This window comes from Tilletiaria anomala (genome assembly GCF_000711695.1).
Source record: "Tilletiaria anomala UBC 951 chromosome Unknown K437scaffold_55, whole genome shotgun sequence".
Classification (NCBI taxonomy): Eukaryota; Fungi; Basidiomycota; class Exobasidiomycetes; order Georgefischeriales; family Tilletiariaceae; genus Tilletiaria; species Tilletiaria anomala.
This window is the reverse complement of record NW_013546967.1, coordinates 36,585-59,842: the sequence shown is the minus strand read 5'-3', so window position 1 is coordinate 59,842 and position 23,258 is coordinate 36,585. Positions and strand designations below refer to the sequence as shown.

General features: G+C 55.0%; 10 protein-coding genes across 10 annotated transcripts; 5 read left to right on the top strand and 5 right to left on the bottom strand.

Moving 5' to 3' along the window:
* The first annotated feature begins 227 nt into the window (after positions 1 to 227).
* K437DRAFT_274699 (ARM repeat-containing protein) lies at positions 228 to 6,346 on the top strand. The gene is made up of 8 exons (XM_013387167.1): positions 228 to 2,217; positions 2,287 to 3,883; positions 3,944 to 4,190; positions 4,255 to 4,768; positions 4,833 to 5,517; positions 5,578 to 5,777; positions 5,851 to 6,025; positions 6,087 to 6,346. The coding sequence occupies exons 1-8, from the start codon at positions 365 to 367 to the stop codon at positions 6,144 to 6,146; spliced, it is 5,331 nt and encodes a 1,776-aa protein (XP_013242621.1). The 5' UTR covers positions 228 to 364; the 3' UTR covers positions 6,147 to 6,346.
* On the bottom strand, positions 6,330 to 9,262 carry K437DRAFT_248054 (RCC1/BLIP-II). Its single transcript, XM_013387166.1, has 4 exons — positions 7,180 to 9,262; positions 6,930 to 7,067; positions 6,611 to 6,834; positions 6,330 to 6,523 (listed from the first exon to the last, which is right to left on the bottom strand). The coding sequence occupies exons 1-4, from the start codon at positions 9,143 to 9,145 to the stop codon at positions 6,374 to 6,376; spliced, it is 2,478 nt and encodes an 825-aa protein (XP_013242620.1). The 5' UTR covers positions 9,146 to 9,262; the 3' UTR covers positions 6,330 to 6,373.
* Positions 9,263 to 9,913: 651 nt separating this feature from the next.
* Positions 9,914 to 10,524, bottom strand: K437DRAFT_257218 (uncharacterized protein). The gene is made up of 3 exons (XM_013387165.1): positions 10,412 to 10,524; positions 10,246 to 10,334; positions 9,914 to 10,159 (listed from the first exon to the last, which is right to left on the bottom strand). Exons 1-3 carry the CDS (start codon positions 10,502 to 10,504, stop codon positions 10,111 to 10,113), a joined length of 231 nt encoding a protein of 76 aa, XP_013242619.1. The 5' UTR covers positions 10,505 to 10,524; the 3' UTR covers positions 9,914 to 10,110.
* A 165-nt stretch (positions 10,525 to 10,689) lies between these two features.
* On the bottom strand, positions 10,690 to 12,475 carry K437DRAFT_142623 (uncharacterized protein). Its single transcript, XM_013387164.1, has 3 exons — positions 11,206 to 12,475; positions 11,037 to 11,122; positions 10,690 to 10,952 (listed from the first exon to the last, which is right to left on the bottom strand). Exons 1-3 carry the CDS (start codon positions 12,285 to 12,287, stop codon positions 10,810 to 10,812), a joined length of 1,311 nt encoding a protein of 436 aa, XP_013242618.1. The 5' UTR covers positions 12,288 to 12,475; the 3' UTR covers positions 10,690 to 10,809.
* A 1,209-nt stretch (positions 12,476 to 13,684) lies between these two features.
* Positions 13,685 to 15,007, bottom strand: K437DRAFT_257214 (glutathione S-transferase). The gene is made up of 4 exons (XM_013387163.1): positions 14,728 to 15,007; positions 14,436 to 14,650; positions 13,927 to 14,343; positions 13,685 to 13,834 (listed from the first exon to the last, which is right to left on the bottom strand). The coding sequence occupies exons 1-4, from the start codon at positions 14,779 to 14,781 to the stop codon at positions 13,762 to 13,764; spliced, it is 759 nt and encodes a 252-aa protein (XP_013242617.1). The 5' UTR covers positions 14,782 to 15,007; the 3' UTR covers positions 13,685 to 13,761.
* A 370-nt stretch (positions 15,008 to 15,377) lies between these two features.
* On the top strand, positions 15,378 to 17,220 carry K437DRAFT_274695 (disulfide isomerase). Its single transcript, XM_013387162.1, has 4 exons — positions 15,378 to 15,610; positions 15,715 to 16,162; positions 16,254 to 16,340; positions 16,413 to 17,220. Exons 1-4 carry the CDS (start codon positions 15,453 to 15,455, stop codon positions 17,001 to 17,003), a joined length of 1,284 nt encoding a protein of 427 aa, XP_013242616.1. The 5' UTR covers positions 15,378 to 15,452; the 3' UTR covers positions 17,004 to 17,220.
* Positions 17,112 to 17,878, top strand: K437DRAFT_142579 (uncharacterized protein). The gene is made up of 2 exons (XM_013387161.1): positions 17,112 to 17,632; positions 17,868 to 17,878. Exon 1 carries the CDS (start codon positions 17,219 to 17,221, stop codon positions 17,525 to 17,527), a length of 309 nt encoding a protein of 102 aa, XP_013242615.1. The 5' UTR covers positions 17,112 to 17,218; the 3' UTR covers positions 17,528 to 17,632; positions 17,868 to 17,878.
* K437DRAFT_286587 (urease) lies at positions 17,737 to 20,941 on the top strand (the record flags this gene model as incomplete). The annotated part of the gene is made up of 6 exons (XM_013387160.1): positions 17,737 to 17,781; positions 17,868 to 18,932; positions 19,017 to 20,020; positions 20,084 to 20,349; positions 20,421 to 20,541; positions 20,622 to 20,941. 6 exons carry the CDS (start codon positions 17,737 to 17,739, stop codon positions 20,704 to 20,706), a joined length of 2,586 nt encoding a protein of 861 aa, XP_013242614.1. The 3' UTR covers positions 20,707 to 20,941.
* K437DRAFT_142541 (uncharacterized protein) lies at positions 20,622 to 22,356 on the bottom strand. Its single transcript, XM_013387159.1, has 3 exons — positions 21,502 to 22,356; positions 20,996 to 21,414; positions 20,622 to 20,900 (listed from the first exon to the last, which is right to left on the bottom strand). Exons 1-3 carry the CDS (start codon positions 22,187 to 22,189, stop codon positions 20,838 to 20,840), a joined length of 1,170 nt encoding a protein of 389 aa, XP_013242613.1. The 5' UTR covers positions 22,190 to 22,356; the 3' UTR covers positions 20,622 to 20,837.
* On the top strand, positions 22,357 to 23,218 carry K437DRAFT_142517 (uncharacterized protein). Its single transcript, XM_013387158.1, has one exon. It carries the CDS (start codon positions 22,524 to 22,526, stop codon positions 23,118 to 23,120), a length of 597 nt encoding a protein of 198 aa, XP_013242612.1. The 5' UTR covers positions 22,357 to 22,523; the 3' UTR covers positions 23,121 to 23,218.
* Positions 23,219 to 23,258: the final 40 nt, after the last annotated feature.

Sequence of the window (23,258 nt, the reverse complement as noted above, 5' to 3'; positions counted from 1 at the left end):
GCTTATGGACGCGTCGCGCGCATGTTAGCAACTGTAAGGCGCGTCGCGTTTCCTTTATAAGCACTCTCTTTTTGCCGCGTTGTTGACACACATTGCGTGGGTGATGTGGCACTTAGGAAAAGACTTCAGCCCCGTTCCTTTCCAAAATTTGGCGGCTGTTCAGTGTGCCCCAGAAACCAAAGCTACGCAGTGTGTTCAGTAACAGCCAGCCCTAAAGCAGCCGATCACACCGACTGCTGCCTTTTGATGAAGCACAGGCGGCGAACGACTTTGGAGCTCTCTCATTGCTCATCTTGTGCTTTTGGAAGCGAATTGCCTATCAAAAGCTTACAAGCGATAGCGAGTTTGGCTCAACTATTGCGCCATGTACAAGGAATGGAAGATTGAAGAGGAGGAGGAGGAGGAGGGTGACCAGATCGACGACGATATCGACCTGCTCTATAGCAAGCGCAGGACGCTCCTACAGCGCAGAAATGATCCGCACGGCTACAACGCGGCCGCTCAACAGGGCAAGAAAGCAGGGCGGATTCGCAACCCAGCACAGAAATTGCCTGCCAAGCGCCTGGACGAGCTGCTTGAAGATCTATTCGAAGCAGAGGATTCAATACCCAGCATCGACGAGATTCGAGCTCTGGAGCGATCAGAAGGCAGGGCTTGGTCGAATACGTTCTTTGAGCTGGTAGATGACACCAAGGTGGTCCTCAAGGAGCAAGAGGTTGTCCAGCTGCTAAAACTCATCCGCGCCGCGAACCAGGACTTCAAAGAGTTTGCTCTTTCGGAGGTGCTCGACAAGGCGGCTCTGGAGAAGATGTACCCGCCTCCACGCCAGCTGTACGAGATACAGCACGAAAGCCTGCTTCGCCTGCTAAGAATCCTTGAGCGTACAACCACAGCTTCAGATGGAGTGCAACCAGTCGCAACGAACAGGTCAATTGTTGCCAAGAGCGCGGCAAGCAGCAAGAAGAACAATTGCAAGAAGCGCAAGAGAGGCAGTCCGTCCAAAAGCTCGAAGGAGATGCAGGAGGATTACGGTCTTAGCGAAGATCTCGAAGCGACTGATGCAGTCATGCGCGATGTATCTGCAGACTCTGGGTTGCATGTCGAGACGACAGCCAGCGTTGGCGAGGCGAACAGTGACGTGATCACGAATATCGCGAAAGACCGGGCAGCATACATTCAGCATTGCAGCATCCTATCGCGCGGCTGCCTAGGGGCTGAATGCACTTTTGCGCTTATGAGCGGTCGCAACCCGCCCAAGTCACTGTTATCCGAAGACGCAATCCAAGCTGCCTTGGAGCCGCTCAAGATCTGCGTGCAGTCCATCATCACCCACTACATCGAGGCCTCCCCTGAGGCGACCCTTCCTGCTGCTGGCTCGATCGAGCATTTCTTCACCCAGCTCATCCGTGATGTGACGCCGCGCAAAGCCACAAGAAAGAAAGGAAGCAAGGACTCTGCTGCTGCTCTTGCCGACTCTGCCGCGACACTGGATGCTGTCGCGTTCACGAGCGCCTCGCAGTGCATTGATGCTACTAAGCAAGTTTTCGACGTGACACACTCGGCTCTGCTTGCTGTGCAGCGGCTTTGCATTTCGGACACTGTCCCACTTTCGGACGCGGTCGCCATCACGCTTGTCTACCTCACCCTCAAACCTTTCTTCATGGCGGAGTCTGATCATGGAGGTGCAAGTGTAATGGCAAACACAAGCACGAGCACAAGCGCAAGCACATGCACAGGCTCCACCACAGGTAGCAATAGCAAATCCAAGGCAGTCGCGAGCGCATACAGCCAGCTGGATGCGATTGGCGGGGCGTCCGCGCCAGGCAAGCTCCGCAGACCTTGTCTGAGCATTCTTTGCTTTATCTTTGGCAAGCATGCTCAACAGCGTACATGGATCGTCGAGGAGATTCTGTCGAGCTTGATCAAATTGCCGGATATGAAAAAGGGCCGGAAGCAGTATCGTCTCTCCACAGGCGCCTTGGTCCATCCTATCAATGCTCTGCTGCTGCAACTCATTCAGAGCGCGGCAGACGTGTCCTTGTCTCCTTCTTCAGCCATACTGGGTCTCGGCACGTCTGCGCGTGATATCGAGATGAGCGATGATGACTTGGGCGGCGTCAGCGGGGGAGAAAGCGAGGGCAGCGCCTCACACATCAGCTTCTCTCTTGAAGGATGCATATCGGCTTCCCAGGCTGTGACGGCATACCTGGTACACAAGTGAGCGAGCAGTCGATTACATCTCTGACCTTTTTGCATCCTGACATGTCATTCCCCTGGCACAAATAGGCTTCAAAATCATGGCAAGGTTGTCAAGTCGTCCTCAGATATGAGCTATGTCAGCATTATCGAGAATCTCATCGTCGATCTAGTCTCTATGCTCTTCTCGATCGACTGGCCTGCAGCTGCTCTACTCTTGACTCGCCTCTCCGCTGCATTTGCAGCCCTTTTGGAGGATAAGGCGAGCGCAGATGCCAAAGGCGTGGCCATTGACCAGCTCGGTCTCGTCGCTGCCGCTCTGCGTCGTGCGCAGCTCATCATGGTCGACCATTCGTTGCCGCTCTCGCGTCTCGGAGTCCACACCAACGCGGACGATCTGAACAAGATTGTCGAAGCATACGTAGAAACCATTCAGCATCTCGATCGGCAACAGGGTGGCGACGTTGTCGCTATCGAAGCCGCAACGAATTACTGGCAGGCTCAAGGGCTTGGCGATCTTTCTGCGCTGCTCAGTCACTTTGAGGAGAGGGGCGGCGCTGGTAGTGATGATGCCGAATCAACTTCCGCGATTACCCGGCTGCGAGACGCAGCGCGGACTGGCAAAGAAAAAATCAGCCGGCTGTACGGAGCCCAGCAGCAGCGTCAGCACCAGCTTGTGACGGCCTCTGAAGTCAAATCCGAGTTCGAGAACGACACTCCAATCACAAGACTCACGGAGATGTTGACACTGACAAGCATGAGCTTCGTGTCCTTCGAATTCGTCAAGAAACGCCTACTAAAATCTGTAGACGAGCAAGCGGTAGGCAATCGTGCCAAAGCACTCAGAGCAATCGGCGCCATCAGCATCGTTGATGCTGACTTGCTCGAAGACGAACAGATCTGCGGCATGGTCGAGACGCGGCTGGCGGATAGTAGTCCCGGTGTGCGCGACACAGCCGTCAATCTGCTGGGGAAATATCTCTTGCGCAAGCAGGATCGGATCTCTCATCATTTCCGTCAGCTGCTGAATCGCCTACATGACTCAAGCTTGGCCGTTCGCAAACGTGTCACCAAGCTGCTCACCGGGTTTTACGACGTGCTCGAAGACGATGACCTTCGCGTTGAGCTTTGCGTACGAATCGTGCGTTGCGTTCTCGATGAAGATTCTGGACTCCAACAGCTTGCGCTCAATGCCATTGGCCAAATCTGGTTTGGCCAGGCGTTGATACAGGATGGCGACGTCAAGCCGCCAGCTGCAACACCGCCTGAACACACCAATGTGCTCGCTCGGATCAAGTTCGATAATTCAAAGTCGTCGCGCTTGAGCCGTGCACCGAGCTCCTCTGGTGCCTCGGAGAGCGAAGCAGGCGTAGATGACCTTGCAAAGCATGCTGTCATTATCACAAGGGTATGCGGTCAGCTAAGAGAGCGTCCATCCCCGCTTGAGGAGGTCTTCAAGCGCATCGGCCAGAGCTCGACCGATCCAGGTCTTGGGCCCAGCGTCCATCGGAAATTCAAAGGCTTGCTCGAACGCCTGATCAACAGCCTCGTCACAGAGGAGCCTCAACAGCCTGAAGCTTTGTTCAACTGCATCAAGGCAATACATACCATTGTTTCTACGCACCCAACCACATTGTCCGTATCCAAGACGAAAGCGCTGCTGCCGTACCTCAAGAGCTCGCAGACAGTGAGTACACTTTCGTGCATATTGCGAACCTTACTGATGCGAGAGAATTGCTCTTTCCAGCCAGAGGAGTTACAGATCATGGAGTTGCTTCTGAGGATATTCCATGCGAGGCTCCCGACTCTACCACGGAGCGCGTTGATCTTCGCGGAGCAGCTGCAAAGGACGCTCATCTCGATGGTCAGCAAGCCACCCGCAGTTTCGCCAACGTCGCCGCTCATGCAAGAACTCATCGCGTGCTTCTGCACGACCATTAAAGTCTTAACCCATGATTATAAGATCCTGGTCCGCACACTTGAAGCTTGCGCGAGTGAGTGAATATCTCGTGCAATAGATACGGACTGCACCGACTCACCTTCCTTGCCCCATTGTAGGCCGCACTAGCAGAACACTATCGCGTGCGATGTCAGAAATGGATTACAAGCCAGACCGTTCTGCCGCTCTTGTCATCGCGATGACAACCCTGCTGTGCGAGAATGCCGACTATGACAAGATGCGTGCAGAAGTTCCCGAACTGCGCGTCGACCTCGATAGATTCAGCAAAGGGTCTATCTTGGACTCTGTTTACAGCATGCTTCTGCAGCTGTACGAAGCGAAGTTTGAGGGATGGCAGCTGATTGCTCTCCAGAATCTCGGCATGCTTCTGCGAAGCTATGCCCATCTCTGGACCCTGCCGAGCACGGTCGCCCTCATGGACGCCGTCTTCGCCGGAGATAATGCGAGGAAAAAGGAACTTTTGTTGCGCATCATGTCCGAGTACCTGACTCGAGAGGACGAGCGCAAGGCTGCTGAGTTACGAGCGTTCTCGGAACAGGTTGCACGCTCCGCCCGAAAAGGCGTGGATATGAGCCAGCTTGTTGGCAATACGGAAGCCTTTGCAGACTCGAGGTAAGTGCAAACAGATCGTGGTCCATCTCATGCCTACTGGTTTCTGACGAGATACTTCTCTTAGTGTATCGACTCAACTTACTCAGCATTACCTTCGGCCGGTCCTCCGTGGAGCTTTAAGCGTTGACTTGCCAGTGACGCAACGTATTTCGCTTGACATTCTCAAACACACAGTCATGCGCGGCCTTTCACACCCACTTCAATGTCTTCCGGCGTTGATCTCGCTAGAGACGTCAGATGATCCTCGCATCAGCGCCAAAGCGCTGCACATGCACAGCCATCTCGCATCCAAGCATGGGTCCATTCTTGCCGTACGATATCTAGATCATGCTCGAGCAGCCTTCGATTTCCAACGGAGTCAACATCCGCAATACAGCGCATTGCGCGGTTATCGAGACCCAGAGGATCCGCGAGCCCTTCTGCAGCACTGGTACAACCTGATTCGCGATCGACAGCAGCCCCGATTGGATTTCATCAAAGGGATGGTCAAAGCTTTTGACGTGGATGCCAGTAGCGATGTCAAGGCCATGGACGTCCTGTTTATACGCTTTCTCGCTGACAATTTAGCGACTTTGGAGTACAAAGGACAGCAAGAGGTGCTCCTGGCTATCCACGAGCTTAAGATTATTCTCTCCGTTGGAGGGATGCAGGCTTTGTTCACGGCACAGCGCGTGGTCCAGGAGGGTCAGTCTTCCGCCACACCAGCGGCTTCCCCTTCTAAACGCAGGCGTCAGGTTTCCGAACCCAAGGTGAGCCGTTTGGGGGTACCATCATTGCAGCACAGTCACTGAAATCGTGCCGATCTGCAGACACCATCTACCGTGGCTGGCTCCTTTGATGACAGCCCGGGGAAGATTTCGCAAGGCTTCGCTGAGGACTCAGAGACAGCCGATGATGCTTCACAGTCTTCGGAGCCAAGCATAGTTGGCATCCCACGGGTATGCTTGATAATGGCTACTGCTTTGGCATTACGAAACCATCTCAAGTGGCTCTACAACATGCCAGAAAGGTGAGAGCGGGGAAATGTATTGCACCGAGACCTAAAGCCTAATCAACTCACATATCTATATCCTTCGCTCTAGCAAATGCCTCAAGTTCGTCCCTGGCAAGAAGAACAGCGCTGGCGGTGAAAAGCCAGCAGTGCAGCGTCTGATGACAGATCGGTCTTGGGTTTCCCTAGACCTGAGCGAGTTACCACACGCTTTCGAGGAGGAATTGAACGATAAGCAGAGCCTCGAAATCATGGAGTCCTATCTCGTGAGTCTTCCCGGATCTCTAGTATGGTCGGATAATAAAGTTGCTGACACAACTTCCACAGGACATCATGGCGAATGAAGGGACACAGATCGAACCAACCGATGTGCCGGACATCGACTGAATGATTTCTGATCATCATCAAAAAGGAGCATTCCACTTTAGTCTTTCTTATTATGACTGCATACGCAAGCAAACAACACATCATTGCTACCCATGAACTCACAAAAAGCCAGCATCATGCGTTCTTCCGAAGAACTCATAGTATACGTTGTAATTCAAGCATCAATCGAGCAAATATAACAGTCGCAGAGAATGCAAGTTAAATGGATTTCATAAGGGAGGTGTAAATCAAGGGTGAAGCTTCCAGAATACACCTGATGCCGTAGCGCCCGCCACGATCTCTTCTTCTACGGTGACGGAGTGCTTGTTCGCCTTCTCTCTCCCGAGGCTGGAGCGAGTATCAACCTTTGTGCGCGAAGTCAGCTGCAAGCGATTGTGCTGTGGGAGTGCAGATCGCCAGGCGAAATTTCGTTAGCGGGCGTTAGAGGACCACTGATGCCACAATGGCCGAGTTGCGACACTCACAGGCATGTGCATCAAAGCGCCGCTATTGGTATCTACCTCCCTATCCTTTTGCGTCTCCTTGTCATAACCATTCCTCTCCGACGATGGATCGTCCTCTGGGTCTTCAGACGCATCTGACGGTACGTCCCCGATCGCCTTGGTTAGCGGGAGTAGGGGTTTGAGGCACTGCGGGACAGAGAGGTTGGCACGCTTGCCATTGCCGAGTTGGAAAGCAGCATTGTGGCCTTTGGGAACGGCATGGGCGGTCCAAAGAAAGAGATGAGAGAAAATTCCATTAGCCATACCTCCAGAGAGAATCAATGGAGTGCAGCGCACACACCCCACACCATCACGTCGCGGCCAAAGGCGACGTGTCCACCAGGGTCGGCCGTGTCGAGCACAAGCGTCACATGCCCGGGTCGGCCGACGGATAAGCTGTAGATGTTGACTGGATGGGTCTTGCCCGTGATCTCCGAGTCTGGCAAAAGAAAGAGCATGGCCGAAAGGGGGGAGGGGTTGATTGTCAAAATGCCCATTCTTTCAAGGAATGGGGTCGTCTAGGCGTGATCAGAGTACAACTCCAAACTCACACTCCATCAAGCCACTAACAGCCTTGACGCGCACGGGTGAAGCAGCGACCTGGCTCCACATTGCGTTGCCGAGTGTGCCCCACTGGCCTTTACCAGCGGCGAGCACGTCGATCTTGAAGCCATCGCCGGTGCCTCTGGTTCCGATGCTGGTCGCGTCCCTCCTGCTGGTAATGAAGAAGCTGTTGTCAGCGCCGGCCTTGATGCCGATACAGCTGACGTCCCTGGACGAGTTGTTGAAGCAGCGGCTCAGCACGACTTCCGTCGGGACCGGTACGCTCTCCATGACGACCTGGCTACCTAAGCCGCACTGTCCGTGCGTGTGGCGCCCCCATGCCAGCACGCGGCCCTCGCTGGTGCGCGCGAGCGAGTGCTCGTTGCCGACGCTGATTTGATCGATGACAATACCGCGCAGCGAGGGGATCTCGTGCAGCGTCGTGCAATATCGGATACTGCTCGGCGGTTCGGTGACGGCAAGCGCGAGCTCGCGCTCGCGCCGCTCGACTTCCTCCTGCACCGCCTTTCGCATCGCAGCCGACGCGTCCGGAGGCAGGCGCGACAGAGGGTGCGTTGAGGGCGAAAAGGGCAGCTTCTGCGATTTCAATGATTCTTTGCCATTTCCCGCCACCTGCGGAGGCAGCGCCCAGTCTGGCAGCAAGTTGACGAGAGTCAGCTTGCTTTCGTTCTCATAAAATTTATCTAAGCGGAAGATGCGCGGCTCTAGCGTCGCTTCTTGGGCACTCTGCTTGACCGCCGTGCTACCAGGAGCAGATGGTGAGTTGAGCCAGACGCGCTTAGTGCCGAGCTGGCCGTAATCGTTGGCGCGGGGGCCGATCGGACAGCTGAATGTGCGGCCCTTGTTGGTTAGCGCAACCAAGTGGTATAGCCCTGCATCGATATCTACGACCTTTTCACCGCGAGCAAGCTTGGCATTCGCAGTGGCTTGCAGCCTTGCGTAATCTACTGTGCGCGAAGCGAAGAGACCAAAGAAGGTGAATGGGTTCCAGGACCAATCAGCTGGTTTCCCCGGCTGTTGAAGCACTTGCAACGCGGACAGGACGAAGACTTCGCCTTTTTTGCTCAGCGCGTAAACCTTGTTCTCGCTACCGACAACCTTAACGAGGTTCTTTCCTTTGAGCGTCTTGACCGGGGCCTTTGCCTGCGCGGCTTCGCACCCTAGCGGTGTGAGCTCATTGGCACGAATCCTGCCTCTCCGGCGCCCAAGCGGGACCTCCTCTATGTCTCCGGAGCTGTCGCTGCTCTTGCTGGTGCGCGAAGCGGCGTCAAAGAACCCGAGCCCCCACTGGAGCAGGTCACCATCCGCATCGATTGCAGCTGCGTGCTTCTCCTCGAGCAAGACGTGCCGCAAGGCCATGCCGTCAAAGTAGGGGATCGAGCGCGGGGAGCGCACGAAGGTCATGAGTGGGGCATCCGGCGCGACGACGTTGTACCTGTTGGAGCCCCACAAGTACAGACCCTGCGTTTGTGCGCGGCGGCGCATCTGCTCTTCTTGTGTCAGATCGCCAGTGACTGGTGTAATGGACCTGCCTTGCAAATTCGCCAATAGCTCGCCTCCAGGCGGCGGTTTAAATGTTGGAGAATCAAGTAAAAGCGGCGAGCTGATATTCGAGTAGATGTGATAGCCGATCAGCGTAACAGACAGGCCGATCAGAAGGGGCTGTATTCGAACTGTCAAAGGCAAAGCGCGAGCTCGAGATCGCTGTTGCTGCTGCTGCTGCTCTTGGCGCCACTGGCGTGGCGTCTTGAACGGCCGTGGCTGCGAATGCGAATCGTCATGGAAAGCCCGACGCAAATGTACTTGTGACCTTGAAATCTGTGCGACGGCAGGCCAACGTCCACTATTGCTCAAGCACGTCAGGAGCCGGCCATCCACGGGATATATGGATGTTCCACGGAAAGTTACAGTGGCTAGGCGGGAGCTGCCGCCGCGAATAACGACACGAGCCATTTTGGTTGCCTTCGCCTCGAATGGTGTCAGACCTTTGTCCGAATTGGAGTAGGTATTGGCGTCCAAAGAGGGCTTACAGTGCGTGCACAAGGTACGGTGACTGAGCTTCTTCGAGTGGCCCGGCGAGAAGCTGCGAATAGATCTTAAAACCTTTGGCGTCAAGTATGCCAATGCGCCGTGCAATATGATGGCGTCCATGCTGATCTCGACTTCCACTGACCTCATCAGCAGCGACTGTTCCGAGTCCCGTGTTCCAATTCCACACTGAATTATCCGGCATGTCGCATGAGGAACAGCCATGTTTCTGCAACAATTCGGGGGTTTCTTCCTTGAATAACCCTATTTATCAGGCTAACTTCTACAATGCCTGGAGTCAACAGTCAACCAAACATTCCAACACTGGCAGTGGCTGATCGCTGACGCTGCATCCTAAACTCCTGATTCCCTGTTCCTTACTCGATCCTCTCGGACCTGAATGCGATTGATGACATCAGTCCATCGGGCAGCTTGCAAAATGTATTTTTCTAGCGCAGGTGTGAGCGTGGGAACTTGAGAGACGGTGCTCTCTGATCGAGTCATGTGCTAGATCTGGGAAGGGTGCCGAATGGCCAGTGGTGCTGTTCTCGCGCCTGCATCGTTGTGGGTCTTCTTGCTCAACGATTTGAACGTACATTGTCTCGTTGGAAGCGGTAGTTGGAGCTGCTCGCACATAGTCAACGCAACTTATATGCGACAGCTTCATCTTCCCATCGCTTTATCAACGGGTAACCCATTCCCGAGTTTTCATCGCAAGCAGAGTCCAAACGAAGGAAGCCAGTGTACATGATGGCGTAGCTGCCTTGTTCACCAAATTGGCATCAAACCTGATCAAACTGGCGGCTTGGTGCAAGGGGGTTACAGAATGGACCACTTCACAAGTAACCTCGGAATAGATTATATCGTTCCACTATGCAATCCGTAAGCTTCTACCGTGCGCCAGTGTCGTCCGATGCGTGACGCTTTTGCATCTTCCATCTGTGCCGATCGTTCAGGAGGGAAGAGTTGTCAGTACCCATCCACGCACTCAACAGAGTGAGATGCCAGCTATCTAAGAGACGTACATGATCGGTCTCCAGGGCGGACTTTCGCTGCATTTGGGTATTAGCGCTCGCTCTTGTTCCCACGCGGCCATTGCCGAGGTGGCATCGACCTCTTGCGCAAAGTTGTTCAGTAAAAACACAGAATCAGCTCCTTCCCGGGCTGGTAACAAAACGGGCGCCGACACACCTTCAAAGAAGCGATCACAAGACCTAGCACGACGATATAAAAGTCGAGCAAGAGGTCCGAAATCGCTTCGGCGCCAAACGATGGGTCTACCATCGGAACGTACGTGGCGAAGCTGTCACCCTGTTCGTGTTCTTCCGGTCGGAAGGGAGGCGTGGTGAGTTCCCAGTTGAGAGCTTCATCTTTCCAAGACCGTCTGGTTGGAAATCATTTAGAGGGGGGGTACATTTGAGTGAGTTGCGATTGCTCCTCCTGATGCAACCTTCGCACATTTTCAGGACGACAATACGCACAATCGCTCGAGGAAGACTGATGCCTCGCTCTCGCGTCTCGTTGTGATCGAGTCAGACCTCTCCCTTTCCACCTCAACACCACCCGGCAAAGGTTGAAAGAGTGAGCTCTCAAGGATCTCCTCGCACAGCATGGCCAAAAGCGCCGAGTACTTCCCATCGCGAAACGTTTGCCGTACCTGCCCTTCGCCGTGAAGGTGTTCGTCCATGCAATTTTCTCCTGGGAACAGGCCTGGCGGACCTGCATGCATGTGCTGACAACCAAGGAGAGACAGAAATCGAAGCGGTGAAGTGTCAGGAAAGGATGTGTAAGCATTAGTGTAGATGCTCACGCGCACCTAATGGCTTTAGAAGCTGGCCCAATGTAATATCCGAGCGAATGTCCTTCCAAAATCGGTACGCGACGAGCTCTACGAGGTGAAAGCTGTAGTTGAGACAGCGCAGTCAACGCCAAAGTCAGAATTTAGAACGTTTAGCCAAGGTAATGATCAGAAAAAGGCCATTCACTGAAACAACCGGCGCCATGACTGGTTCATTGTTCCCGCCGCTTGCTCCGTGATCCCACTGCTGCTTGGCAGTGGTGCACCTGCTCCGTTTTGCGCTGCCACTAGTAGCAGCTTCCTGACGACCTTGGACATATGTACGTAAGCTGAATGCGGGCGCATCGCATCTTCAAGCAGCGTCATGGCCTGGAGAGCATCGAGCGTCAGTTCGTCCCGCCCGAACAGACCGCCCTCGCGCGGTTGCAAGAGGCGCCAGGCGAGCTTCATGGCGCCGAAGCCGTCCTCCCACAAGCTGATGCTCGTGCGCGTCTTGCTCACGCCCGCGCTCAGCACGAGCGGGCCGATGTACTGCGCACTGGCGACGAGCGCCACAAGAAGCATTGCGGCGCGCTGGTGCGTCTGCACACGCGTCCATCCGTGGTGCGCCTCGGTGCCGTTGAGGATGACCTCCATGTGCTCGACGATCTGCCTGCGCCGGAGCAGCGGGGAGGTGAGGCGCATGCACAGGTCGACCTCGATAAGATGCGCCGCAGCCAGGTTAGTGAGGAGCACACGCGCGTGCTGCAGGAGCGGTGTGTAATCGCCTCCTGATAAACTGCAGCCAGATGGCCACAGGCTGAGACAGTCGTCGCGCTCGAGCTCCGCCCACGGCGGAGAGAACAGTTGGCCCGATGCGGAGAGCGAGTACCATGGTTGCGCAAAGAGCAGCAACGAATTGAGGCAGCAGTCGGTGGCGGGGACAACCTGAATGAGGACGTCCTGGTCCAGCAGGATGACATGTGGTTTCCGCGAATTCGCTCTAGGAACCGTGTCGCCCAGCGCCAGTGGCTGGGTTTTCGAGCGGAGAGGCATGTGGAAGCCTGGCGAGAAGGGATCATCGTCCTGGAGGACCGCGTGGTCGCCACCTTGCAGTGCCAGGACTCCCTCTGGCTTAGCAGGAAAGCGTCGCAGGACGTAAGGCACGCGCGAGGCGGGTGCATAGTCCGTCTGCTGCGTCGTCGTCTCGAGGCTTTCGAGGAGGTTGAGAACCTTCTTGTGGTACCTATCGAAGATCAGATCGCGCGTGTCGTGAGGCAGCAAGCGCATCACTCCATTCGCAGTGAATATTCTGCTGTCGTCCTCGTTCAGGTTTACCTGTTGTGTGTCGTATAGCGAACCATTCGCGTAAGTGCAAGTGCGGGTCTTTGCTCAGCGGGCCTGAGGAAAGAAGGTGATCTGTCAAGAAGAGGCCACCGTCCGAGAGTGCATCACGGTCTGGATGGACACCATGATTTGCCGTTTGGTATTGCCTTGGGACGGTACACAAGCTGTGTAGACTGGAAGAGGTGCTGGGGCGCTCATCCCATCCTAGCCATGCTGGTCATCGATTGAACTCTCCCGTGTGACACCTGATCGATCCGTAGCATGGCCGTCGCGCACAGTGTTCTCCAGCTGCGCAGTGTTTTGATGTCTCAAACGCTTCCTTACGGTTGAATAAGCCGGTTTGACGTCCAAACCAGCCAGCTTGAGCGCGCGTCTCTCCTCCTGGCCCATCGGCCCTGGGCGCAGCTTGATGTAGTTGTAGCTGCACTCGATGCCTGCTGCGAAGCAACGTGTGCACGGCTGGCCCATGCTACAGTGCTTGCGTTTCTTTCGGCACAAGTCGCACGGCTTGACGGCAGCAGGAAAGTTGGGGCGAGACGCGGCTGTCGAGGTGGACGCGGAAAGAGCTGCAGCGGCAGCAGGCCGTCGATAGAGGAACTTGATCTGGTCGGTGAGGGCATCGGGATCGGTGTTGAAGGCGCACTTCACGGCATCCGCAGGAGACAATGTCGGCGGGGCGACTTTACCACAGAAAGACGAGACCTTGGGGATCAGCGAGCAGAAGGGTGAGGTGAAAGATAGGGCCAATCGGAGATGAGGGGATGAGCAGCTATTGCAAGCAACCAGATTCTCTGCTCCAAACCGAGGGATGGACGGAGATTTCGCTACTTAATTGAGTTGCCTGTTCGATTCATTTCCGTTTATACATCGTGAATGGTTACTTGTCATGACGATCATGATCAACCCTCTCGCTCCTTAACTAGTGAAGTCACCTTGTCCCATAGTAGATAGGATCTAGAAGGACGGCCAGGAACCACGTGACTCGCACCCCACCGTTTCAAGTCGCGCGATATTCCGTGAATTCCGGAGATGGGTGGCGCATGGATGGGCGCAAGCGCTGTCGCCGAATGCTGAGACCGACCTTCAATTATGGATACTTGTCTCAGCTCGCATGTGTAGTGTCCAACGTCATTTGTCATTGGCAACATGCACGAACTTCACACCTCACATCCACATGTGACTATAGAAAGCTGGTAGGCAACAGTCAAGTCACCGATAATCATGCGGCGATGCAAGTATATACCAACGCAACGATTTGGCATCTTCGCTCGCTTGATGTGATAAATATTAGAGCATATTGTATGCTGTAAGGGCAAACACATGACGCAGGCAGTCCAATAGTCGCGACACCCAATTTTCGGTGCTAGTTCCTTATGAAGATGAAGACGAAGCATTGTTTTCCTCGTATGCCGGCAATCTACTCCTCTGGTGCCAAGCCGCTCTCCTTGCTCCAAGCGCCCTTGGCCCAGTCCCCTAGTTTTCCATTGTTGCTGTCGCAGAGACGGCACAACCGGCAAGAGCTAATGTCAATACATTGAGGCAGGCACGTGCTTTGAGACATTCGGGTGCAGGGTCAACTCACGTAGCGCCCATCCCAATTTTGGAAGCAGGTCGGTCCCAGCAGCGCTTGATCCAAGCTTTCACCGACTGTGGGATCTCTTCCTCGGGTACTACGAGCGGACCCCGGTAGCACCAGGTCCAGCCGTTCATGTCCGCCAGACTAAACTTGCCGCGCCCTTCCCCAACGAGGTAATCGCGGTCCTTCAATCTCGCGTCGAGGACAGAGTATAGACGCTGCGTCTCGGCCTTGTACCTGTTTATTGCGTACGGAATCTTTTCCGGTGCGGCGCGTGCAAAGTGGTTCGCTTGGCCCTGCATGGGCCCGATGCCACCGTGGACGAAGAACATCCATTGCATCACTTCAGATCTGTAGTTGTCCGCCTTGGGATCCGTGCTCGGCCAGCTGAACAGGTGGTCTGGATCATAGTGCTGCTCCAGGCTGCAGGAAAGTTCAGCACACAGATGGTGTCAGTGTCGGCTTGTATCGGCGTGGCAATCGCTCCAATTTCTGCTCAACCTCAAGGAACCTACTAGAGCAAGATCGCTGCCGTTTCAAACACGTTAAAGTCACCCCTGTTCGGGTCTGTGATGGCTGGGATGCGCCCATTTGGATTGATTTTCAGGTACCAATCTGCTTTATGCTCATTCACGCTCATGTCAATCTTGCGGTACTTGACATTGAAGCCTGTCTTGCTACCGTATGCTCGCTTCAGCTCCTCGGTAAAATTCGTAACTTTTTGGCCGTTCTAATAGGATTGCGAGCAAAAGGATGTCACGCATGGTCAAAGAGGAAGGAAGAGGTTATCGACGAGAAGAGACGCACAGGCGTGTCGACAGTGAAAACGACGAGAGGCCTGAAGTTTGATAGAGCCGACATGGTTGCGAATGGTCGTACCGATTGAGAAAGGTGCTGGGAACGAGAGGCGAGTCGGCTTTTTAACTTGGTGCTGCTCCTTCTGATCGTGGGCAGAAGCATCGATGAGAATGCTGTTTTGACGCTGCTGTGTCCAACGATGAGAGTAATATGTAGGTGGAGGAGGGGTTAGGAATATTCCACTTAATGTTGTAGTACTTTATAACAACGGCAAGTAGATCAACGCAACCGAGCACCGAGCACCCTGGGTAAGTCCGGGTACCTCGAAAATGACCGATGTCACTTTCGAACAGGGTCGTCGACTCATCGTCTGTCGTCAAAGCACATCAGTCGATCGCGTTCGGGTTCCGGAGTTTATTTTTCACGGAGGCTGCTTTCTGCTTGTTATCGCCGTCCAAGCAGGTGAACTAAATAATCCAGCTTTTGCGCGTAGGCTTCGGTGCAACCGTTACTCTGGGACTCCCCTTCCCACCCTCCTTGCTGGCCTGTGGAAGGTGGAACAAGCCGCGAGGCCTTCGAACGACCTCACCTCACCTTGTTCACTTATCATACTCACAGCATGGCTTCTCCCGGGAACACTTGCCATCTCTGCCTGTCCATGGACAAGTGTCGCTGTGGCAGGAAGACAAGGACCATCGATCGGAGACGCTCTTCCATAAGGCTGTGTTGCAACCATGCGCTCATCATCTCCACTCGCGCTACTCTTTTTCCTGGTATTCGCCACCCTGGGGGCAGCAGCTGGGAGCAATGTTCGCGACCTGACCAAGACCAAGGACTTTGATGCGACAATCGGCAAAGGCAAAGGCGCGCTGGTTGAATTCTTCGCACCTTGGTGAGTCGTAGTCCTAGTTTTCAAGTGCCGCGAAGCAGAACAAGTAGACAGCGCAAGGAGAGAACAGATGGGGGACTGAACTGCGCGTTTGCCGTTCTTGTTAGGTGCGGACACTGCAAGTCACTCGCGCCAACCTACGAAAAGCTTGCCGACGCATTTGCATCCTCGAACGAAGTCGTCATCGCCAAGGTTGACGCCGACTCGAACAAGGCCTTGGGAAAGCGCTACGGCATCCAAGGCTTCCCCACGCTCAAGTGGTTCCCGGGCTCTACCTCTGCGCCCGAGTCGGCCGAGGCGTACAGTGGTGGTAGGAGCTTGGATGATCTTGCCGCCTTTGTGACGCAAAAGACGGGCGTCAAGAGCAGCATAAAGCCTCCGCCGCCATCACCGCCTCCCGCAGCGGTGCAGTTGAATGCGGACAACTTTGATCGCATCGCACTCGACCCGACCAAGGACGTGCTTGTTGAATTCTATGCGCCATGGTGCGGTCACTGCAAGAATCTGGCGCCAATCTATGACAAGGTCGCCAAGGACTTTGAGAATGAAGATGATGTGCGTGCTCTCTCCCTCGCTGATACGGAAATGGCGAGGAAGCTAAAACACTATACTCTTCTCCACATCCTACACCTGTCTGTTGGTACAGGTTGTCGTCGCGCAATTCGACGCAGACCAAGCGAATCACAAGACCATCGGGGAAAAGTATCAGATCAGTAGTTACCCAACTCTACTCGTACGTGTTCGCTACTTGGTTTCCGGCTGTCGCGCCGTTCAGGGTTGACTTTCAACAACTCATTTTTTGCAGTTTTTCCCGCGCGCCTTGCCTGGCACGACGGACAAGTTCCCCCGTCCATGCAACGCTGGTCGTACCGAAGAAGCGCTGGTTGAGTACCTCAACTCGAACGCTGGCACCTTCCGCCAGGTAGGCGGTGGGATGCTGTCGAACCTCGCTGGCCGGTTGCCCGCGCTCGACGCCCTGGCTACCAAGTTTATGTCCGCTTTGCCCGGGAGCGCGGACCGTGAAGAGGTGCTGAAGCACGCGCAGCATTGGCGCGAGACGATGCAGAAGACCGTTGCGGACGGTGGAAATGTCTCGCACTCACCTGCGAAGGACGAAGCGGCGCGCTACTACCTGCGTGTGTTCGACAAGATCGCCGATAGCGCCGAGTATCTCGAGAAGGAGACAGCGCGGCTTACTTCGCTGCTGAAGAAGCATGCGGACGGCAAGGCGCAGCTCACCGGCAAGAAAGTTGACGAGATCACGCGCAAGGTCAACGTGCTCAACGCGTTCGGCGACGACAAACTCGCGGAACGGGTTAAGAAGGCTGAGGCGCGCGCGGCAGAGAAAGCGAAGAACAAAAACGCTGCAGCTGGCAAGAAGCACGATGACCTCTAGATGATAATAATCAGACCCGATGAGAAAGCAAAGTCAAATAGCAAGAGGCAAGAGGGTCGTCGGTTGCTTGCTGTACTGTTCTAGTGATGTATTGAAACAGGATGGTAATCAAACCCATGGCTTCACCGTGCCGAAAATCGCATGTATAAGGCCTGGTTGACTCACTGCGCACTCATGTTTGACACTTCCATATCTTGAAATGCATTTCTGTTTGCATGACTGTTTCACCCAGATTGGCCAGATGTGTGTGTGCAGTCATAGTGATGTTGGAAGTGACCGCAAGTTCAAATCTGCTAGATGATAAGGTTGGAGACGGTGATGTTTCACTGATTTTCTGCTGCAAGTGGGGAAATGTTAGTGTGGGAACGGGGCGGCGGATAACAAAAGCACATACCGCGGGGAGGCTAGCTATGCATCGCATTGCTTATCTTCTCTGCGTGTGCAACCTTACGCAACTCGTTGCTCAACTTACTCGACACACCTTGCAGCTTATCCGGAAGGCAGCAGCCCATTCTGATCTATGAACGCAGCACGGCTGTCGATCTGTGCTAAGGCTACCCTCGAAAGCAACGAGGGCCAAGCAGCTTTGCAAGAGCGAGCGCTGCTGATCTGCTGGAAAGCCCGTCGCGGTAGGTATTGAATGCGGCATTGCACGTCGCACGCCGTAGGAGAGAATCAGACAGCAAGCTGTATGCAAGTATAAGCCTCTACAACTGAAAATCTCATCGCCACGATGCATCTCCTACCTCGCGAGAGGGACAAGCTTCTGCTATACCAGGTGCATCGGAACCACTCTGAGCTGTGTGAACGCTGACGCCGGAGCTGACTTAACTGGGCTTCTCCCCTTTGACCGTGCCTTTGCAGGCCGGAAGTTTAGCACAACGGCGCCTGGCCTCCTGTACCCGCCTCAACGTTTCAGAAGCAACTGCGCTGATCGCTCACGTACTCGGCGAGCTGATCCGCACGGGCCAATTCTCCGTGTCAGATCTCATGTCTCTCGGCAAGTCATTCCTGGGGCATGCCCATGTGCAGCCGCACGTGCCGGCGCTGCTGCATGAAGTCATGGTGGAGGGAACATTCCAGGACGGAACTTTTCTCGTCACGGTTCACGACCCGATATGTACGCCTTGGGGGACGACATCAGGGGACGACGAGCAGGAGCACCTGCGCTTGGCGCTTTTCGGCAGTGGGCTCGCCGCGCCCAATCGGGTGGCGTTCGGCTGGGGCCAAGGCGAACCCGAGGTCCTTCACGGTGCTGAATTGCCTGGAGCGACTGTTGTTGCGAGGAGCAGTGTGCCGATAACCCTCTGCGCCGACCGCCCGCGCGTCAAGGTGTGTGTGACAAATACAGGTGACCGTCCTATCCAAGTGGGCTCGCATTACAATTTCCTCGAAGTCAACCCGGCGTTATCTTTCCCTCGCATGCTAGCGCTCGGAAAGAGGCTCGACATCCCTGCAGGGACTGCAGTGCGCTTCGAGCCAGGTGACGTGCGAAGCGTCACACTCGTCCAGGTCGGAGGCGACGGCGTGCTCAGCGGCGGCAATGGAATCGCGCAGGGCAGGATTGCTGACATAATGTTCGATGAGGCAAAGGTCAATCAAGTCAAGGGCCGTCTTAAAGCACTCGGATGCAAGGATGAGCCTTTGCCTTCATCCGAGGAGGCTCAGGACATCCAGCCCGCTTCACTCTCGCGTGAAGCGTACTGTGCGCTGTACGGTCCCACCGTCGGCGACCGCGTGCGCTTGGCGGATACGAGCCTTTGGATCGAGCTGGAGAAGGACTTTACGTCCTATGGCGATGAGTGCAAATTCGGAGGTGGAAAAGTGTTGCGGGACGGTATGGGTCAGGCATCAGGCAGGAGCGATGAGGAGACGCTCGACACTGTCGTCATCAACGCGCTTATCGTTGACTGGTGGGGAATCGTCAAGGTGCGTGCATGGTCGTACATACTCTATCTCTATATAAAGACTGATGACCAAAATCATACGCGATCATGGGGCGGGCGTATGCAGGCCGATATTGGTATCAAGCAAGGCACGATCGTCGGCATCGGAAAAGCCGGTAACCCGGATATCATGTCTGGTGTCACGCCGGGCATGGTCATTGGTAGCTGCACGGAGGTGATTGCGGGGGAGAAAATGATCCTGACGGCAGGTGCGATGGATGCACACGTGCATTACATCTGTCCCGACCTAGTCGAGGAAGCCCTCGCGTCCGGTATCACCACGTTGCTCGGGGGCGGCACGGGTCCCAGCGCGGGAACGAGCGCGACGACGTGCACGCCCGGACGTGACAATCTGCGCTTCATGTTGCGTGCGACGGATCACTATGCATTGAACTTTGGGTTCACGGGAAAAGGCAATGACAGTCAGGTCAAAGGGCTGCAGGATCAGATCAAAGCTGGGTGCTGCGGGTTGAAGATCCATGAGGATTGGGGCACCACACCTGCCGTTATCGATGCCTGCTTGACCGTTTGCGACGAGCTCGACGTCTCGTGCAACATTCATACCGATACCCTGAACGAGTCCTCTTTTGTCGAAGGCACAATTGATGCGTTCAAGGGGCGGACCATCCACACGTACCACTCGGAAGGCGCGGGTGGCGGCCATGCGCCAGACATCATCCGAGTGTGTGGCGAGCCGAATGTGCTGCCATCGTCCACGAACCCGACACGACCATACTCCAAGAATACCCTGGACGAGCACGTCGACATGCTCATGGTCTGCCACCACCTGTCCAAGGACATCGCTGAGGATGTGGCCTTTGCTGACTCGCGCATTCGCGCCGAGACGGTTTCCGCGGAGGACGTGCTGCAGGACAGCGGCGCGATCAGCATCATCAGCTCCGACAGTCAGGCGATGGGACGCATTGGCGAGGTCGTCGCACGTACGTGGAGGACAGCTGCGAAGATGCGCGACCTCACCGGTCCGCTCCAGGGTGGCAAAGGGGGCCCGGACGCGCAAGGCAAAGACAACGAAAGGGTCAAGCGATATGTGGCCAAGTACACGATCAACCCGTAAGTGCTTACTTACGACCGGAGCAAATCAGGCCTCTAACTGCCTTCTCTCCTCCTGACCAGGGCTATTGTGCATGGAATGTCGCATCTGATCGGTTCCGTCGAAGTGGGCAAACTTGCAGACTTGGTATTGTATAAGCCCGAGAATTTCGGAACGAAGCCGGAAGTCGTCATCAAAGGCGGCCAGATTGCATGGGCGCAAATGGGAGACGCCAATGCCTCGATCCCCACTGTGCAGCCTATCTACGGCAGGCCTATGTACGGCGCGCAACCGGGTGCTGCACCGTACAACAGCATTGTCTTTGTCAGCAAGGCTAGCTTGGAAAATGGTGAGCTTGCTTGCTTCCCCGTTCCGGAGAAATGCCTCATCACTGAGTGACGGACTATCCATCGTTCTTAGGCAACATCACAAGTTACAGCATTCAGAAACGAGCGGAGGCAGTAATTAAGTGTCGCGATATCAGCAAGCGCGACATGAAGCTGAACAATGCTCTTCCGAAAATCACCGTCGACCCAGAAACGTGAGTGCTTAGAGATGGCTCGCACGAATTGAGGCTTCTCAGAAGCTGACAGGGGAATGCGCTCCCTCCCCCCATGAAAGGTATGACGTACACGCCGACGGCCAGCTGTGCCAGGTACCGCCAGCCAACACATTACCCATGACGCAGGCTCACCACTTTTTCTGAAATACTCTCAAGCACTTGAATGGCCACGCGTACAATCGTGTATTATAGGGGCAAGTCAGAGCTGGACTTCCAACCGCTCAGAAGACTCGCCAACCAGAGAAAGAAGGGCAATTGTATTGGCATGATGAGCATTACTGCACATGCTCTTCGCCTGAGAGGATCGACTTTAAGCCTTCCGCGACCGACTGTTTGAACTGAGAGACGCAGCGCCCCACGAAGGACGACAAGTCAGCGTAACAGAATGATTATTGACGGAGAGCTGCTGGGTAGCTGGACATCACCTACTCACCGGTGCAGAGATCGCATCCTTATCGGCAAAGTAGGCCAGAAAGAGCTCAGAAGCGACACTCAACATGTTCTGCTTGCCTGCGGTGACATCAGATGGAGGGGGGTCGACGCGCCCGAGCAGCTTTCCTCCGTATTCCAGCGTTAGTGCCATCCGTGCGCCTTGCTGGGCTGCGCTACCCCTGCCCGCTCTCACGCTGGTCGCCGGCTCGGCCGGCGCAAAGACCAGGTCGAGCGCGGCGCCTTTCGGCAAGGATGCTTTGGGGAAAATTGACTTGAGGTGCTGGATCGAGGCGGAGAGATGCTCATCTACTTCTGCAGTCAAAAGTTGCGGTGACAATTTGCGTAGCACTTTCAGCCTCGCTTGCACCGCGCGCGTGAAGCCGTCTCGCAGATGAGCAAAGTCAGTCGATCGGACAGGGACTGAAGAGGCCAAAAGTTCGCATTGCATGAGCGACAACGATTCCGTCCAGCTTCGATGCCTCTTTGAGGGATCATCGTAATACGCACTGATCCGAATGACACACGGAACCCCTGCGTCCATCAACATTCGCATGAACTCCTCACCCTCGACACCGCCTCTCGCTTTGCCCTTGCTCTTGTCCAGCAACCTTCCCTGCTCAAAGTTCCTCCATAGGTCACCATCCTTGTGCAAAGCGCCCTTTTCCGACCATGCAGCCTCATCGACAAAAAGTGCGGCGACGTACACTCGTACGCGCAGAAAGGAGACGGTGCGCACACCCAGGCCAACCAGACGTAGCTTGCCCGTCGGCGTTGAGGCGAGGGCCACAGGCGGGGGCGAGAGGATCAGCGGCACGGGTGTGCCTGTCGCTGAATCTGTACAGAATGAACCATACAACTCTGTTGGAAGAGTCGAAGATGAGGAGGCAGTAGCATCGAGTGAGATGGGATGTTGCGCTTGCCACACGAGCGTGACGAGCAGCAGCGCTACCCCGCCAACGCCGGAGGCAAACAGTGGTCCGCGCCCAGATCTGCTCGTGGCAGTCTGTTTAATCGTTTGCGAGGAGCTGCCACAGGAGGACCACTGCCTCGAACTAGCATTAGGGCCTCTCAAGCTTGACGCGAGTGATGCCCGCAGACGAGACGGCAATGCGGCATGTGGAGCCAGTGAGGGGGCGGCCGTCGACAACTCTCGGATCAGAGGCTGCAAAAATGAACGGTTGCCTTGCCGCAGCATGGTAGCGTGTGTTCTAGATGATTGCTCGATCTGGCCCTTGAATGAACACTCTGCGTGCCGGAGAGGAGTACAAGACCTTTCAGGTGATGCGGACGACCTGATGAGTGGTGAACTTAGTATTTTCACCTATAGCGAGCGCGCCTCCTGTTCCCGCGAGTGAGAGCACCCACGTGCAGGCCAGCAGTGTACGCTCAGTGATTTGCGACAGGGTGGCCTTCCGCAAAGAATAGCTAACTAATACTCAACAGAGGCACAAATCACACAAGCTGATCGCCCCAACTGCTGTGCTCTTGTCTTCCTTCACTCTCATATTTGGCAGGCGTTTCTGGCTGTGATGCACCGGCACGGAAAGACGCCGCTCCATCTGCCATGTACCCAAGTGACAGCGGACGTATTTCCCTCCTTTCAAATTTCTGGTAAACACCCTACCCCTTGTCTCTTTCGTCGTTGGCAGGCGTTTCCAGCGAAACGCTCTGCCGTAGTTGGCTCCATTTGTGCCAAAGGCAAAGTTCACAAACCGATTTTTCCACCACCTCATAGTCTACCGAGCCCGGGAAGCAGCAACGCGGTCCCTTTGTCAATGTCGTGTCCTGGCAGGCATCTGCGGCTACGGAGCACCTTTAAAGAGGGTCACTCTCCAAGTGCCACCAAGCAAAGCGGCAAGCAGTTAATTTCCATCTTTTGCAAACAAAAAAGTGAAAGCATTGAGATGATACCCTTGTATTATATTTTTCTTGTTTGGCTTGGAGGTTGCCGACAAGTGTACACTCGGAAGAATCATGGCCATCACTCCCATCACCCGTCTGCTAAAGGCGAAATTGACAAGCAATCTTCCCCCTTGAGAGATTTGCAGAGCCATGTTGCTCTTTCACCCTTTTTTGCTTTTGGCAGGGACTTTAAATTTTTGATGAATTTGGGAGGGGGGTTATGAGGGGAGGAGGAAACGAAAACATGTATGATATCAGGGGCACCACAAATACGATCACAGACAGAATCTGTCCTTCCACTGTTTTGCCACGTACACTCCCGGGTTCTCCGGGAACACGTGGGTATATACTGGGATTTATGT